Genomic DNA, 19,368 nt, shown 5'->3' with positions numbered 1-19,368 from the left:
TGGTTGAAATGGTGTAAGACTTATCTCTGCAGTCTACATGAACCACCTTTGGCACGACAACCCCTCATGATTTCCTGTGTGGCGGGTGGGAGGTAGAAAAGGTGACACAGAGCCCAAGAACCAGCAGTCTCTTTCAGCACGTCCAAGTGAAACCATCATGTACCTGTATGTCATCTTCCTCTGCCAGCTCCTCTCCCTCACCGGTAAGATTTTGACTTTACGGCATTGACATACCTGGGAATAAGAGCATCAAGCTGCTTTAGCATTAATCATTCTGCTCACAACACATCTATCAACAGTTCTATAGCAATACATCTTTGCACTTTTAGTTGTGTGAATGGGCTGGTAATGGCATGTTCTTTTCCAATGCAAGGGGCATCTGAGAGTGGCATTATAGGAGGTGAGAAAGCAAAGCCACACTCCAGACCTTACACTGGAATGATTTCTTGAGTTAGCAATTGATTCAGGGATTACGGAGCTGTTACGTGAGAAAGTAATGTGTCCCACGGCCAAGGGAGATGAAAGGGAGGCCTAGGACAAGATTATTATGCTAACGTGAAACTAAAACTAAAACTGGCCATGAAAACACATTCATAAAGGAGCAGGGCATAAGTTTGTCGGATATCTGCCAACTCTGGCCACCGCAGTGAAATTCAGTTCCAAGTTCCCTATGCAATGTAGAGGTAGCACCTTTAACTGTTGGGACACAGTGTCAATATTGTTCGTATGACACCCCTCATGGTTGAAACTTAGTTAATATGTATACAAGAAGTGTTGTCAAGTACAGTGGTAGTAAAAATCATGTTTAGCCTTGGAAAATATTTCGTGTACAGTCCATTATGTGTGTCCTACGCAGTGCACATTGGGCACTTTGAAGTATATGGCCGGAGTAAATAGGCAACAACATTTGTTAAGACATCGCTTTAGACTCAAACTCATCTGATCCTTAGTTTTTTGTGTTAGTCACAGGTTCTGAAAACGGCATCTACCAGTCCACCGGGAATTCCCCCTTTCTATTTCTTTCACTTTCGTTTTGCTCTCTATAAAAGTTGTGCGGCTCAATCTGTTCTTCACTGTGCCAGTAGCAGATCCTGAAACGGCTCCAACAATTCAACCTGCTCGACTGACAGTCTGCGATTTCAAGGTAGGTCTCTGCATGTGTACGAAAGAACATCAGCACCTCTGTATTGGAACAGCTCTGTAAAGTCGCATTGTAAAACTATCCAACTTTCCGCTTCATTCATTCTCGGTTTTATGTGTTTATTTTATCAAAGCACAAAGGGAATCAGATTTTATAATAAACAACTCATCGTGTTTTGATATTGATGAATATCAAATCAGGACTGCAGAGTCACTACCTATCTTCCGCCGTAGACTGAAGATCTCTTCAGGCTCCATCTTGACTGTCCCTCCTAAAGACCAGTGTTGCCAACATGGCGACTTTCTCGCAAAATCTGGCGACTTTCCAAATCCTCTTAGCGACTTCTTTTTGTCAAAAGCGACTAGCGACAAATCTAGCGATTTTCTCTGGTGTTATTCGAGACTTTTCTGGTGTTTTGGAGACTCTGACGTGAAAGCACGTATCGCTCTGCAGTTACTGTCCTCAACGAGCAGCGGGTGTTGCCGTGAGCCCCTCCCCCGTCCCAAAGCACTCACAGGCGGTCAGTCTCACAGTAGCCTCGCGCAGCAGTCCCAGCTGCAGTCAGAGCAGAGAGGAGACCCACACCACTCCGCGTCCACACTGCAAATGAATCGCGCGTGCGCAAAGCCGCCGCTGATGTAAATGTAAATGTTTCTTCACTGTCACACTAAAATAAATTACTGCATTTGACTCACACAGCCTCAGTCACTTACTCACCTCGTCCACTGCGTGTGTGCCTCTCTGTGACATTAGCTTAAACATCTAGCTAGCTAGCTAGCTCATCATCTCTAAACTGTACGCTCAAAAATACAGAAATGAGTAGGGATCAAAACCCTGAATTCAAAGGCTGGTTGAAGCCGTTTATTGGAGATGATACACGGGCATACTGCATGTATTGTAAGGCTGATTTCTACGCCAAACTTTGTGATATAAAAAAACACATGACAACTCAAAAACATATTCAAAAGGCAAAGCCTTATAACAGTTCCACCCAAAGCAAGCTGCCATTAATGAGTAAAAAAAATTGACTCTGCAAAAAAGGCTGAAGCCACCATGGCATTAGCTATTGCTGAACACTGTTCCATGCTAGCATGTGATCACATTGGGGAAGCATGTAACGCTGCTTTCTCAGACTCCACTGCTGCTACTCACTTCAAAATGCACATGACAAAGTGCACGGAAATGATTAATGGTGTTCTAGCACCATACTTTCTAAAAAAGTTGGTCGCAGATGTGGGTGACCAGAGTTTCAGCCTCCTCCTCGATGAGTCCACAGATATAAGTGTTTCTAAGTACCTGGGGGTTGTGATAAGGTACTTTAGTGACACCAAACACACAATTGTCTCAACATTTCTGGGGCTTGTTGCGTTGGAGGGAGGAGATGCCAGATCTATAGCCCGAGCTGTTGTGGCTTTCCTGGAGAAGTGTTGTCTTAAAAAAGAGAAACTCCTGGGGATAGGGACTGACAATGCCTCCGTTATGACGGGGATTAACAATGGGGTCCATAAAGTGCTGAAGGAGGAGTATAGCCTCAAAGATCTGGTTCATATTCGCTGTGTGTGTCACTCTCTGCAGCTTTGTGTCTCTTTTGGGTCACTTTGCCGGTCCCAAGCCCGGATAAAGGAGGAGGGTTGGACGTAGAGCTAGCAATTCCACCCCACATAACAGTATTTTGATTAAATTTGATATTCTAACATTTAACAATGCAGGACAAAATTGTTTTATGTAATATGGGTCTAGACAAAGCATTAAAGTCATGAAGTTATTTTGAGAAGTGATTTCAATGGCAAAATTAAAACCAAGAATCAACAGAAGAAAGTTCATTTGTAGTTCTAAACATATTTAGGGTGTGTTTTACTCACTTTTTGTCTCTCCCACGACGTTATTCCTCTCTCCTACAGCGTCCATTACAATTACATGCAAATGAGATATTATGCAAATTAGGCGATGACGTCATTTAGCGACTTTTAGGACAGCCAATAGCTACTTTCCTTACTGAGGAGTTGGCAACACTGCTAAAGACCTCTTCATCCCCAGTACCACCCTGTACAGTTTCTGTACTGTAAGAAAAAAAATAATAGAAGTAATTTTCCTTCTTCATGCACTGTGACTGCCAATGGCCCCTGGTCCAAGCATAGATTTGTTTTCCTTATGATGACTGATGTATAGATAATTCACTTGCTTAGACGAATGCACTTGTTGTAAGTCGCTTTGGATAAAGGCGTCTGCTAAATGTCTGAAATGTAATGAAAATGATTGTAGTTATCAAGCAGTAATCCGATCTGTCCTGTAGTCATGTGTTAGTGGTGATTTTTCTGGACAGGGTAATGGCATATTCTACAGTGAGGATGGAGGAACCAGTGTGTCTGATTGAGAACGATAAAGATGGAAACCTCCGAGTCGTGTCTGACTCTTTGACGATTCTGAAGCGGATCCAGCAGCCTGTTGTGGTTGTGGTGGTGGTCGGGATGTATCGCACTGGAAAATCCTACCTCATGAACAAACTTGCTTTGAAGCAAAAATGTGAGATTGTCAAACTAGACATTATCGGTCAAATGTTTTTCCAAAAAAAAAAAATCTAGATTTTCTTTAAGACTTATTTGTCTCTGTTTAGGTTTTGCCCTGGGAAGCACCATACAGTCTAAAACTAAAGGTATCTGGATGTGGTGTGTGCCTCACCCCTCTAAACCTGGACACACTCTGGTGCTGCTGGACACTGAAGGACTGGGGGATGTTATGAAGGTAGTAGGGTCAGCACACTGCAATATACACCATATAAATCCTCCAGAAACACAACCAAGGCAATCTCAAAACCACCCAATAGCAACATGTGTGTTCACACAATAGGTTTATGTATCTACACTGAACAACTCAAGCAATGCAACCTACACAACTGCTGAACAGTGCAAATACACAACACACCATTACAGAAGTTGCAACAACACAGTGCCTACCCAATATACGGTAACACTTAACATTAGTGCCCTTTATTAAGGGTTGATAGATCATATATAATATTGTAGTATAGTATTTGTTCTTATATCATTTTAAACCGTTAACAAGCAGTTAAAAAACGTTCAAGCGATGCTCCACTATAAGTAGGCTACATGTTATGCTGTTAGTTGTCTACCATTTGCATTCAATGTGGTACACCACCCAAGACAGTTTTTATGTGAATTGATCGTATATTAGATTCTCAATACGATTTTCTCAATTAGTATATTTTATTATTACAATTACTATTCAGAATCGCCATAATCCGAAATCAACTCAGAAATACTTTTCCAACCTTAATGTAAAATGTGTCAGTTTTTGTTTCCAGATAAAATGCCACGTTCTGTTTTAACCGTAGTAAATACATTGGGCATCTAAATAACGGCAGAAGGCGAGACATGCACCTAAAAACTACCTGAGGTGATCACATCATATCTTAACGCAAAACAACTATAAGATGTAAATATAGAGGAACATGATTTGAATAAATATGTAAGATACAGGATTTGGCAAACACCAAGGTACTATTGAGCACATGCGTTATAACTGCTATGTTAATGTTGATGGATTACTAAGGCTTTATAAACAAATAATTAATAGTTTATAAAGTAGTTATAAACCATTTGATACATTTCATAAATTAGTTACCAGAAATACAGTACAGTATATATACTTACTTCCAAAACACATTGGTGTGTGTTTCAGGGAGATGAAAAGAACGACACCTGGATCTTCTGCCTGTCTGTGTTATTGAGTAGCGTCCTGGTGTACAACAGTATGGGGACTATTGATAACAAGGCCTTGGAAAACATAAAGTATCCTTTGGTGTGTGTGTAAAAATAATGTGTCTAACAAAATATATAGAGGCTACATCCAGCCCAAGGCGGTATTTGTTGTATCAACTGATTAACAGTTTTCCTCCTGAACAGCGCCCTCTACAGCTATGTGACTGAATTGACAGAGCACATCAAAGTGAAGACTAAGGAAAAGGGAGAGGATGCCAAGTCCAATGAGTTCATAAAGGTCTTCCCTTCCTTCATCTGGACCGTCAGAGATTTCTGCCTGGATCTAGAGATTGACGGAAAATCCATCACGGCAGATGAGTACCTGGAGAATTCCCTCAAACTGGTGAAAGGTGAGAGGTGTGAGAGGTTTGATCATGACTTGCAGACAGGGGTGAAAGTAGTTCTATATCTAATTTGACAACCCAGCCCACTCCTCTTCTAGATCAGCAAAGTTCTTAATTTAACAAATTTCATTTGCACAGAAGATTGACCTGCATTGATTTTACAATTGTAATTCTCTCAGCTTTGCGGCTAGGGGCCATACTTTAGGGAGACTGACCCCTGTTCAAAACTCCAAAGCTTCCTGTTAGTGTCTCAGCACTCTAATTTGTTCATGATCAGCAGCTAAAACACGATACACCAAAGAGGGTGCATAGTAATATGAAGTAAACCTGAAGTAATCATTAAACTGTGTTATTCTATCAATCTCAAACATCTTACATGAATAAAATAGCAGTTATTTCATTGTCAGCTTAACTTTCTTGTAGGACATTTTACATCTACTAAAAATCACTCTTTTCTCTATTGTTGAAAGGGAATTACAAAATCAAATATTTGGTTATTTACCCTAGAAGGAGTCTATGGACAGGGACAGATTTCAATCCGCACTTTGGTCTTGTTCATTTCGGGCGCTGTCTCTGACCACTTACAGTTTGCAAGTTTTTACCAAAAAACAATGGTACCTAAATGAGCATGTTTGAAGTTTCATGCCCGAATCATCTCAAATCATTTAAATCAAATCATTCAGTCTATTCATAGAATTTGGGATGATTGAGGTATGGAATTTTAAACATGCTAACATACCATTGACTTCCACTATTGTTTTGGTAAAAAAATATGCTCACTGTTAGCGGTTAGTGACAGTGATAAACAGAACCAAACATGTGGATTGAAGTCTGTCCTTGTCCATAGACTTCTTTCAGGGTAAGGAACAAAATATGTGATTTTGTAACTTGGGTGAACTATTTCTTTAATCTGCTGATTTCAAAAGGAACATCACCAAAGATTGAGCAACACAACCACCCTCGGCTGTGTCTGAAGACATTCTTCCCGGTAAGGAAGTGCTTTGTGTTCGAGCGTCCAGCCAACACAAAGAAGATGAAAAGGATGGAGGAGCTGACGGATGCAGACCTGGATCCCAGTTTTGTCGAGCAGGCCAAGGAGTTCTGTGATTACATCTTCACCAGTGCTCAGACCAAGACTATGATAGGAGGTCTGAAGGTCACTGGCAGCAGTGAGTAACCTGCATCTACAGCCTTTACCAAAGTACTGGTTTACTATTCAACTGTTGCTGTATAAAAAGCTCTGCTATAATACTTATGTCAGTTTTCATGATAGCCTACTTCTTGTTCGAGTTAGTGCCAAATAAAGTGTTTTTGGGTTCCATGTTAAACCCTTTTAGGTTGCCCCATCAACCTAAAACCACTTTTTTGTATGCCATGTTCAAGGTACAAGGTAATTTCTAAAGTATGTTTATAAAAATGAATCAACATTTTCATGCATTCAAAAACCAGGTTGCATGATTAGGGACATAAACTGCACCCATAGTAATTTTCATTTTATGGTGACCGTAGGATTGTATTGTGGTATTTTGCATGAAGTTGTTTAAATTGGATCACCTGTAGATCTAGACTAGAGATTTTGTTGGTATCTAGACCCTTGGATGGATGATGTTGGTGTATGTACAAGTTGCTCTGTAAGATCTACCATGTCTTCTGTCTCTGTCAGTGTTGGCGAACCTGGCTGCCATGTACACTGAGGCGATCAGCAGTGGTCAGATTCCCTGTCTGGACAGTGCGGTGGAGGCTCTAGCCAAGACCCAGAATCGTACTGCTGTAACCAAAGCAGTGGAGTACTACCAGACAGAGATGGCCAGACAAGTTACCTACCCTACGGCGACGCAGAATGTGCTGTCTGATATCCATGGAGCCATGGAGAAAGAAGCTATCAAGACCTTCATGAGTCTCACTTTCAAAGATGAGAATCAGAATCATCAGAAGGAGCTCAATGTATTGTACTATTTTATTTGTCAATTAACAAATTGCAGGAAAACCATTTTCTCTTGCTACCGCTCTCTATACATGTATAGCTGCCCATCTCTCTTTCTTGCACTCTTTCTCCCTGTCTCCCTATCTTTATCGCTCTCTCCACCCCCTCTTTCTTCTACAGAGTCAGCTGCAGACGATGTATGACCAGATACGTAAGAAGAACATTGAGGAGTCTCGGAGGGTGTGCAGAGCTGTCATCACACGTGTGTTTGGGCCCCTGGAGAAGGCTGTGGGTCAGGGCTCCTACATGCGTTCAGGAGGCCACACAGACTACTGTAAAAACCTCAAGACGCTGACCCAGCAGTACAAATCTGAGAAAGGCAAAGGATTTATGGTATGCATCAGAAGATGGGGAGAAACTTGTACATATTTTGGTGCCTTACATTTAAAGAAAACACACTGTTGTATTAACGGTTGAGAAGGAAATATTGGCTGTGGTTCTGTTTATTTGCACAGGATACAGCTATAGCTGTAGTGCTCACTATGATCACTAGTTCATTCGCGGCCTCAAATGCAATGTTTGGGTGTATTACGGTGTGCGTGTGTGTATTCCCAAATACATCCTTGTGTGTTTTCAGAGTGAGGAGGTATTGAGGGAGTATCTGGATGGGAAGGCTGACGTAGGAGATTCTATCCTGGCAGCAGACCAGTCTCTCAGCAAAGAAGAACAGAAGAGGGAAGGTAATGTCCCCTGTATCATTCCACTACTTCTAGGCAATGTCCTATTTCGTCAAAATAGAAGACGTATTTGTATAATTATATTTATTTTCCAAAATTGAATTTTTATCTCATCACCGAGATCACCTGAGTGCCCTTTTTTGACTCTCTCTCTCTCCAGTGGAGAGGGTGAAGAGGGAGGCAGCAGAACAGGCTCAGAGAGTGGCAGAAGAGCAGTATGCGAGGCAGCAACAGCAGAATGAGGACCTGAAGAAATCCTACGACGAGCATGTGAAACAGCTGGAGAAGAAGACGATAGAAGAACGACACATCGCCAAACAAGAGAATGAACGAGTGCTGGAAGCCATGACGAAGGTAAGGGGATAGAGAGTGAAAGAGAGTGAAAGCAACTTAAAGCTGTGTTCAAATTGGCTTTTCTACCACCTCTCTGTAAACACTGTGCTCTTTAGCTGTAGAAACCAAGACAGTTACGAAAGATGCAGACAGCATAGCTAACCTTCAGCTTTCTCCTCATAATTTCACATTTGAGGGCTGTTGTGTAGATACACTTTCTTACTTTTTCAAAGAGTAATGCAATGCTTTCTGCGTTGTTTACCCTGAATGATGGGCCAGTCAATTCGCCCTGCGGATCGCTGCCTTAAAGGGGATCACTGCTGCTTTATAGAGTGAGGTGCTTCCATCCAGACGAGATTTTCTCGTTCATTTGAGCATTGGCATTTTACAGTGCCAATTAATTCAATTTGAGAGCCGAAGCCAAACTAGGGTCTTCCTTGCCCCAAACCCAAGAGTCCACCATTCCACCAAGACGACATCCTCTCTGGTTGATGGTGAAGGTTGATTTTACAAGTCTCCAGGGAGTGACATCACATAATGATAGTATCAGCAACACTGCCTCACTGATGAAACGGTGTAAGAGAAAATCACTTTATTCACCCAAGTCCACACAGCCTCAAAATAATGATCCAAAAACATCAAAACAAATGTTACATTTGAACTTTCCTGAAAAAAAGCTTTAATAATAAACTCTAATGAACTATTTTTTTTCTTCTGTTTCAGAACCAGAAGGATTTAATGGAGTCCAATGAGAATAGAGCATCTAAAATGCAGGAAAACATAAACAATCTCCAAAAACAGATTTTGGAGCTGTCAAAGCCCCCACCCAAAAGAAAAAGGTGCACCATATCATAAATAAAGTCTACGAAAGTCCAGGCGGACACTTTAAGGAGAGTTTGCAGGGGATGGACAGCTGTTCCCATGTTATGTAAATCATATCACATGTTCTGAGGCTTTAAAAGACAAGTTTTGGAGCCTCTTTTATGGCTAAGCAGTTCTCGCCACTGGCTATGAGAGGTGTATTCTTTGGTCTGTGTGTGTGTTACTGTATGTCAGTGTTGTATATGGCACTGATGGCTCATTATAACATGAACCTGGCATTCCATTGAGGATTTTGTTGTCTGTCATGAATAATTGATTTATGTACTGTAACACAGTAGGTTCCAGTACAGGGGTCCTGAAAACAAATTGTAGTGCAACATGGAGTACTTCTACTGGAGGAGTCTGTCCTAGACAAGTGATACTCTTAAGTGTTACTCTGAAAAATTTAGATAATTCATGGTGTTTTGATGGAGTTATTTAGTTTATTAATACTCAATTAATACTCATTTTGTGAAATGTAATCATAGAAAGTAGCTAAATGACATTTTAATAAACACATTTTATTCTAAAGAAAAAAAGCCTTCTCTCTGTCAAGAGCTTGATGAAAACAAAGATCATTTTGAAACAAACAAGAAAGTGTAAGCATGGGCTCATCAATATTATGCCTTTAAATATGTGTAAGGGAGTGGACAAATGTACATTTCAGGGATGGAGAATTTGGGCACAGGGTTCAATAGTTTTAACAAATGCTTCAGTATAAGGAGTGCATACAGATTATGTGGTTTACATAGCCATGAGATTCCAAGACACACAAACAATGTCATGTATCCTGACACTACCAGCATTGCAATACATCTGCAAAAAAATCTTGCTCCATTGATTACTTTAAATGTTGAATGATGTATAGAAAGTGTGACTTTAAGGTAGTCATACTATTCAGAATCAGGGCGTATATTTCATTAGTTAGTGTAACTGAAAATGTCTTTACAAGCTGTAGTAATAAAGCTGCACAGTCTAGAAAAACAAACACTTCAACAAAGCCTTCATCTTTGTCTTTTCAAACAATGTCAACATACATGAAAGACACATTTTACCCAAACATCCAATTCCAAACCTTGGGTCCATACTCTATAACTTTGGACGTGGCTAATAGACCGCCCCCAACCATTGTGCCATAAACAGGGACAGCCAATGCCCCTGTGCCTGCGACATCCATCCATTTGCAGATGGTGGGCTGTTGGGACTCCTGTTGTTCCTTAATCTCATCTTTGAGGTTCTTTATGTTACCCTCCATACATTTTGCCTTCTTGCCAAAGCCCTGGTCAAAGAGGGCCTTCTGTTCCTGAAATCGATAAACATTTTTTAAAAAAAAGTATTAAAATGTAGATTAATTTCTCCTGAAACTGGCCAAAAGTCCTATCTCTCTTCCTCTCACCCCCTGTCTCTCTATCCTTATCTCTCCCCCCCCCCCCCCCCCTTTCTCTCCAGTACATACCTTAAGTCTGGCATCCATTCTCCTGTCTGCCGATCTCTCGTTCTTCCTGAATCTTCTCTGCCAGTTGTTTCAAATGCTCCTTATTTGATTTCTTTTGGTCCTTAATCAGCTGTTTCTGGATCAACATATTTTCCTCTGCCACCCTCTGAGAGCCTGTTCTGCTGCCTTCCTCTTCACCCTCTCCACTGCAGAGAGAGAGAGAGAGAGAGGACTGTTGACAGTTTCAAGAGAGATTAATCTACATTTAAGAGAGCATAACAGGCAGTTGGTCAATTAAGGGCTTTTGGATGATTTTAAATTCTAATACAATAATTGACTGACTAATATGACTCCAAAATACCTTTATGAGTAGAACAAGTGTTGTATCTCTTCATAACCAAGTAAATAATGACTTATTACTGAATGTATTGTATGAATGCTGCTCTCAGGGAATGTAATTCCTTGAGCACTACAGATAGTTATCTAGTGCTATTCGAAATCTAGTGCTATTTGCATGTTAAAATACACTTTCTCCATTATTTATATTGAGTGCTTTACTCAAAAAACATTTTCAGATGTATTTCCCATCAGTCCACCATAAGTATGGTCCCAATTATTTGTATTACAGCCTCATAGATATCTTAATGACAAAGTTATATTTACGTCCTGGAATAGTATTTGTATCATCAAATCATTATTTCAGGAAGTAAATATACGTTTGTCATTAGGATATCTATGAGGCACACAAAATCATGATATATACACATACTTATATATACAAGTACTTGTGTTTTATCAAGGTAGACTTATGAGAAATATATTTTTAAATGATTGTTGAGTGAAGTACTCCTTTAATGCTGCCTTAATTATGGTCAAGGGGCACTTTTTGAGGACGCTTGTTCAAAACTATTCCTATTCAGAAAGAGAAGTGGATATGGGAGGAGGGATCTTCCCTCTTCTGTTCTTCTTTGCTGAGAGACTCGTCTGCTGCCTGGATAGTTTCTCCTACGTTAGCCTTCCTATCCAGATACTCGCTCAATACCTCCTCACTCTGAAAACACACATTAAAGTGAATGAGCAAACATGAAACTTCAGATAGACGTTCACAAAAGTTTGTCTCTACTAAAATAAGTAATTCTAAAGATCATATTAGCCCAATTGTGGCTTAAAGGTTCTTTTTGGAATTTAAGGAAGAGATAATTTGCCTCTCTCAGATTTGAATTGTTGGATCAGCTTCTTGAGGTTTTCACGGTAGTATTGTAGCCTCCTGAGCACATGTAGGAGCCCTGACCCACAGCCTTCTCCAGGGGCCCAAACACACGTGTGATGACAGCTCTGCACACCCTCCGAGACTCCTCAATGTTCTTCTTACATATCTCATTATACTCAGTCCGCAGCTGACACTGTAGAAAAGAGAGGGATTGGAGAGAGAGAAAGACAGAGGGATCAACAGAATAAGAGAAAGGGATAGATTTAAATGGAGGATTTTTTTTCTGTCATCTGATAAAGGACGCCACATAAAGAATACAATACCATGAGCTTCTTCTTAAACTCATGAAGGTCTTGAGAGCTACTTTATTCACGGCCCTGTGAATACCAGACAGCACCTTCTAGGTCTTTGTCGGGAAGGTAACTTGTCTGGCCATCTCTGTCTGATAGTGCTCCAGTGCTTTGGTTACAGCAGTACGATTATAGTATAAGTATAACTATAAGTATTATAGCAGAGCTTTTTATACAGCAACAGTTGAATAGTAAACCAGTACTTTGGTAAAGGCTGTAGATGCAGGTTACTGTTATCTCTGTCTGATAGTGCTCCAGTGCTTTGGTTACAGCAGTACGATTCTGGATCTTGGCTAGAGCCTCCACCGCACTGTCCAGACAGGGAATCTGATTACACCTGATCGCCTTTGTGTACATGACAGCCAGGTTCGCCAACACTGACAGAGACAGAAGACATGATAGACCTTTCACAGCAGCTTGTACATACACCAACATCATCCATCTACTGAATTGTGTTATTACCAGTCTTGCAACAATGCTTCAAATTGCAATCACTTATGATTTGATATCATTCTCTCCTAAAATACAAAGGTGGTCACACCTTCCCCTTTGTTCCTGTCGTAAACCATACACACACATTCTGGCTCCATTGGGGCCAGACAGACTAAACGGCAGACTCCTCAACAGACCCTAAACCATGGAGCACTGGCTTTGCATCAGAAAAAATGGCCAACCCCGCCCCCACACCCTCAGGAAGGTGTCAGGGAAGGCACTCATACACATAAACAAAACAGACAAAAGGGTCTGTGCACATGACTGACTCTGATCATTTCATTACACCACACAGAAATGCCAATGTATTACCTGTGAATGTATTTCAATAGTAGTCCTTGCCATTTACTGATATTCATCCTGAATTGTGTTATTACCAGTCTTGCAACAATGCTTCAGGTTTATGGTTTGATATCATTCTCTCCGAAAATATTAAACAAAGACTTTGACAATAATTGCAGACGTGCATTTGCCCATGAGAACATTTTAGGAACAATATCTTTATTTCTGGACTATCTGCATTTGCAGGACTGCACCAGTTCTGAAGAAGAGGTGAGATTTCCCCTCATAAAGAGCTTTGGCTCAACTAACACAGTGTTTTTTGTGGTCTTTGTTTTTCTTGAAGAGGCTCTGTCTATACTCTGTTCGAATTGTCCCCTCAAAGAGGGTCCTGAGATTTCCCCTTCCAGGATGAGTGATCAGCTCAACTGGAGACGAACGCAGCTTGCTCTCTACCTAGGAGAGACCCGACCATGGTACCGTCAGCACAACGAGCTCTATGACTGAAAACATCCAACAGGGTGTGTTGGAATCAAGCCTTGGAATCTGATCAATTCCGTAAATATTGACAACAATCGCTTTCTTCTTCCTTGAACTATTATGGCATTGCAATGTTTCTCCAAACCATAACAATTAGGATTGTCATCTTTATTAATCTTTCTAAATTCACTGTGTGTTTCTTAGTGTAGTAATACAATTCCATTTTTATAAATAATTGTTGTTTCTCTTGCTTTGACAAATGCTGGCTCTATGAACAATTAAAGAACTTACTAAGATTGTTGATAGACATCAAATACCCTTCAGATTATTGATATGAGACTGACTGTTGAAGTAGTTATTCTGTAAAAGAACAAATCCAGTTTAAATTAAGAATGCTCAAAATTGTTAGTGGTGCCCTCAGGTAATTACAGTATTGATTTTAAATAGTAGCCAAATTAATAATTCCAAGTAATTAATTATCAACAATATTTAGAGCCCTATACCCGCTACAGGTCTAGAGACCGACACAATCCCTAGTTTAGATCTACAACAACGACTTCAACAACTTCATGCACAATACCACAACACAATTCTGTGCTCTACACACAAGGTGAATTGCTATGGGTGAAGTGTATGACCCTAATCATGCAAACTAATTTGTGAACACATAGGAAATTAGATGTGTCAGGAAAACATATCCTTGCACTGCATTAATCATGCATAAGAGGAATGACAAGAAGTAGGCTATCACTTATAGTATTTATACGAATACTGACATCAGTAGTAGAGCAGTGCTTTTGTAAAGACTGCAGCAACAGTTGAATAGTAAACCAGTGCTTAAGTAAAGGCTGTAGATGCAGGTTACTCACTGCTGCCAGTGACCTCCAGGCCTCCTATCATGGTCTTGGTCTCAGCGCTGGTGTAGATGTAATCACAGAATTCCTTGGCCTGCTGGACAAACTTGGGTTCTAGGTCTGCATCTGTCAGCTCCTCCATCCTTTGCAAGTCCTCAGTAGTGGCTCAAACACAAAGCACTTCCTTAGCTGAAAGAATTCCCGTAGGCACTCCCGAGGGCGGTTGTATTCCTCAATCTTCTTGTACTGCTTAATCTTCTTGGGGTCTCCTTTTTAATCAGTAAATGAATATAGACATTCGTTCAACTACAGTAGATGTGAAATGTTCACAAGAGGGTTAAGCTAAGTGAAATCACTGCTATTTCATTAATAAACTATGTTGGAGACTGATGTGACTGATATCGAGATGTTGTGTTCCACAATCCTGAAGTTTATTCTTTTGGACAATATGTTTCCATACTGAGAGAGAGTTGTGCTCTATAAACAGATGAGCTGCTCCCATTGAATTTATTCATCATTTATCATCAGCAAGTCATGATCACACCTCTCACCTTTCACCAGTTTGAGGGAATTCTCCAGGTACTCATCTGCAGTGATTGGCTGTCCGTCAACCTCTAGAAGTAGAGTGAAATCTCTGACGGTCCAGACGAAGGAAGGGAAGACCTTCATGAACTCATTGGACTTGGCCTGCTTTACCTTTGCCTTTGTCTTCACCTTGATGTCCTCTGTCAGTTCAGTCACATAGCTGCAGGGGGTGCTGCTCAGGAGGAAAACTATTTCCAAACACGCACGCACGCACGCACGCACACACAGACAGACAGACAGACACACACCAAAGGATTCTTTATGTTTTCTAAGGCCTTGTTATCAATAGTCCCCATACTGTTGTACACCAGGACGCTACTCAGTAACACAGCCAGGCAGAAGATCCAGGTGTCGTTCTTCTCATCTCCCTGAATAATACAAAAACAATAAACAGTCATTGAGATACTGTAGAGGCTGCTGTTATAGCCCACTAAGCTAAAGCCTCGGCATTACCTCAGGGAGAAAAAAAGTGCTCAAGGTAAATGTTTACTCATCAGACAAATGTGGTTTCCTCTTTTTCTGTAAAGACACTTACTGGGTAGGCCTGGGAATTGCCTGGGATCTCTCTGTACGATATTATCTTATATTACTTAGGCTGCGATTCAATATATATTGCGATTACCATTATCTTAAGTATTGCGATTCGATATTGCCAAAATAAAAGTTGTTTTCATCTGATGATGGGAAACAATTGAATCATAGGCCTACCTCTAAGAACAAAATTCTGTCCATTTTTTTACTTTTTGTAAGTTGTCCTTCAAAAGGGTGTGGAGGTGGGCTAAAAAAACTATATAATAAAAAATATATATTTTGCGACACTCAACTATATTTATATTTCCCCCTACTATTACAACTGTGTCATGGCACCAACGTGGTTCAAGGAATGTGTAACAGAGGTGGTTTGGAGACGATGCTCACATGATGAGAAGCCTTGCCTGAGACCTGGACACTTGCATGTGCTCCATGAGCTTATAGTAGGGTTTAGCTTTTGTGGTGTAAAGGGGACACAGATTCAACACCTGTCAGTCACATGTGCATCAGAAGATTGTGTTTGCCCCCTGTGTCATGCTTGTCAAATACAAATGCCTAAATCCTCAAAAGTAATTAAATATGTATTTAAAATACATGTACAGTAACAGAAATACTGTACTGCCCATCCCTAATGCCATTTTCCTACCTTCATAACATCCCCCAGTCCTTCAGTGTCCAGCAGCACCAGAGTGTGTCCAGGTTTAGAGGGGTGAGGCACACACCACAGCCAGATACCTTTAGTCTCCGACTCTATAGTGGCTCCCAGGGCAAAACCTAAACACAATGGAACATGAGAGAAAATGTGTCTAAAAGTAACATTTATTCAATGAAAACTATAGAAAAAAAACCAATAACAGTTGGCAAGACAATGTCTAGTTAGACAATCTCACCTTTTTGCTTTAAAGCGAGTTTGTTCATGAGGTAGGATTTGTTGGTGCAATACAGCCCGACCACCGCCACAACCACAACAGGCTGCTGGATCCGCTTCAGAATCGTCACAGTGTCAGACACGACTCTGAGGTTTCCGTCTGGGTCGTTCTCAATCAGACACACTGGTTCCTCCATCCTCACTGTTGAACCTGCCATTACCCTGGCCAGCAAAATCACCACAAACACATGACTACAGGACAGATCTGATTACTGCATGATAACTACAATCAAGTTATTTGGTTAGTTAGTATAATAACTTAATCTGTATCAAAACATTGATCAACGTTGTTCATTATTCAATCTGATTCCCTTTGTGTTTTGATAAAATAAACAGTGTTGGGGAAGCTACTCAGAAAATGTAGTTAACCAAATTACCAATTACTTTACAATTGAAGAAGTTAAACTACACCAAAGGTACCCTTGAGAGAAATATAGTTTGAAAAAGTAGTTCAATACATCAAAACTACTGGAAATGAATGAAATAATACAAAATTAACAAACAAGAACAGATCACTCTGGAGTCAAAGGTTAACAGGATGTGTAATTTATTACACAGAGGCAAATTGTTGAAACACTTTGAAGAACATGTTTCTAGGCCAATAACAAATGTTGTTAACAAATAGCTATGCTATCGAAAAGCTAGGAATTCGACAGCGCGGGTGGGGATATTTGAACTTGAGGAGTGCGTTTATCATCTCAACTCGGTTCCATTTGGATAATTATTTTATTACTGTTCTGACTGATCCTTCCCAATATTGAAGTGTTGCTCACATTAAGCAAGCAGGGACACTGTAAACAAGTTGGTATGTGTTAATAAGTTTGTGTTTTCACAGCTCACATGTAAACACATAAATATTTTCGGTGAAATTGGTTAGATTAGAAAATGTGCTGAAGTATTGCAAAGGTGTTTCTGTGTAGTTTTGGTCCTGGTCCATACTGTACCGCGACTCGTACAAAACCTTTGAAGTCCAAGGGCTGGAATATCTATTCATGTTATATTTCCTATTTATTTTCTGTGTTAATTTACTTTTTTTTTTAAATTCACACAGAAAATAAATAGGAAATTCACACAGAAAATATGTTATATATTTCCTATTTATTCCTATTTTCCTATTTATTTTCGGTGTGAATTTCTTTTTTCGGTGCGTAGTGACAGTAGTTTGCTACACCGCTACATGACAAAAAGAAGTTGAAAATAAACATATATTAGCGATAATTAATGCAGCAGAAAGTTAGATGGTTTTCAATACCTTAAATTCTATAATTTGAATTGTTTCAGGTTCTGCTTCTGAGATAGCAAAGACCTCTGAACGACAATAAGACTTTCGGTTTCGCAACAGGAAGTATGTGCAACTTAAAAAAAGTAATTTGGATCATAATAATGTCGGTTACGTAACAGGAAGTATGTACAATTTCAAAAAAGTTATTTTGATCATAATAATGTACATATTTTGGCATATATGGATAGGGCAAGAGATAAGACCCTTGAAGGAAAGGTACAATATAGTGAACAGAACACAGTCTCTTTGTCTGAGAGTGTAAGGTTATATGCCAGTCTAAACTAGTGACATTGAATGATATTCTGTTTGTATTCCATGGTTCAGGCTTATAGGCCTATACTAACTTGCCACTTTAGGGAATTTATAACAAATCATGTCACATATTATTATATATACTATTATACTTGATCATTGAGTACTTGTGTGGTCCTTCTTGAAAGGTGGAAACTATTCATGCATTCACCTTTGTATTGAAATACATTGCAGAAACATTCAAACTCAGGGTGTGGGACAAGGGGAAAAAAGAGTGAATTCAGACATAAAGCTTGTTTGAAAATATGCGTGTGAAACACAGCTGGTTACACCCTCACATAAACTGTTTATTCTTTCACTTTCACGCCCACCTACCTTGGGTGTATGTGAATACGGATTTCTTCAAAAGAAAAGACCCCACATTAAACTTGTTTAACCCTCCCGTTAGGGTAGGTATTCTGTAGACTTCCAGGTCGAAAGGTTGCGCACTCACCGACCCCATTGCCCTCACATTCTGTACACTTCCGGGTTGAAAGGTCGCGTGCTCACTAAACACTCAATCAATTAGCGCATCTCGGGCCGTGTGCAAGTGCACAGCCTTTTCAGATATATTTGTTACACTTACATTACCTTGTAAAAAAAAAGTCGCACGCTCACTAAACGCTCAATTGGCACATTTTGGACAGTATGCAAGCCTTTGCAGATATATCTGTTACATCTACAGCACATAGTCTGTATTTTTCAGTCCTTCTTCAATGGGCAGACCTGACACCTCTTCCTCTTAGTTGTTGAAGCAGCTGATGATGCGACCGATTCAGCTGCGGCAGTCACATCGCCAGATTGGTCACTTGATCTTGCCATCTGATCAGCTTTCACAACTGCTACCGAGGCATCTGTGCGGGGGAGATACTCCCGCCTTTCGATGAACGGGGTTACAAGGCTCTTGCCCAGCTGCTCTAGGAAAAACCTCCTCTTGTTGCGCTTACGCTGCATCCAGATGGGGTTGATCTCTCTCCATATCACAAATGCGTTGTATGCGGAAACATCAATGATGTTGTGGAAAATAACCAAAGGCCAGCGTGCAGTCATCCTTCTGCAGCTGTACGTTCCAATCACCTTATCTAGATTGCCTACACCTCCTTTGTTGCAGTTGTAGTCTAGTATGATGACCGGCTTCCTGTCATGTCTATCGCTGATTTCCGCCTCCTTGTGCAGTGTGCTCAGAAGTACAACATTCTTGTTCTTCTTTGGGAGGTAGGAAACTACAGCTGTGGTGGGGGTGAATGCGAACTTCAAAGAGAAGATCTCTCGTCCCTTTGACGCGAGAAGTGGAGGGGGGAGCTCGGGTTTGTTCTTTCGAACTGTGCCAACCATGGTGATGTTCCTCTTCAAGTTCATAGGATGTGAAGAAATTGTCACATGTCACATTGTGACCCATCAGCCCTTCTGTCACATCAAGGACAACCCGCATTCCCTGGTTCTTCTCCGGGCCTCCACTTGTCGACTTCCCAGTGTAGACTTGCATTTTCCAAGCGTAACTCGATCTCACGTCGCAGGCCACCCATGACTTG

At 40.6% G+C, this 19,368-nt stretch overlaps 1 protein-coding gene across 1 annotated transcript; it reads left to right on the top strand.

Moving 5' to 3' along the window:
* The first annotated feature begins 1,064 nt into the window (after nucleotides 1–1,064).
* LOC310812957 (guanylate-binding protein 1-like) lies at nucleotides 1,065–9,640 on the top strand. The gene is made up of 11 exons (XM_083681736.1): nucleotides 1,065–1,144; nucleotides 3,465–3,664; nucleotides 3,756–3,883; nucleotides 4,841–4,950; nucleotides 5,077–5,270; nucleotides 6,191–6,433; nucleotides 6,928–7,208; nucleotides 7,369–7,581; nucleotides 7,826–7,928; nucleotides 8,086–8,279; nucleotides 8,982–9,640. The coding sequence occupies exons 2-11, from the start codon at nucleotides 3,469–3,471 to the stop codon at nucleotides 9,111–9,113; spliced, it is 1,794 nt and encodes a 597-aa protein (XP_083537862.1). The 5' UTR covers nucleotides 1,065–1,144; nucleotides 3,465–3,468; the 3' UTR covers nucleotides 9,114–9,640.
* The last annotated feature ends 9,728 nt before the right edge of the window (nucleotides 9,641–19,368 follow it).

This window comes from Argentina silus, assembly GCF_951799395.1.
Source record: "Argentina silus genome assembly, chromosome: 12".
Taxonomy (NCBI): Eukaryota; Metazoa; Chordata; class Actinopteri; order Argentiniformes; family Argentinidae; genus Argentina; species Argentina silus.
The sequence above is the reverse complement of the archived record's forward strand: the minus strand, read 5'-3'. Positions and strand labels throughout refer to the sequence as shown.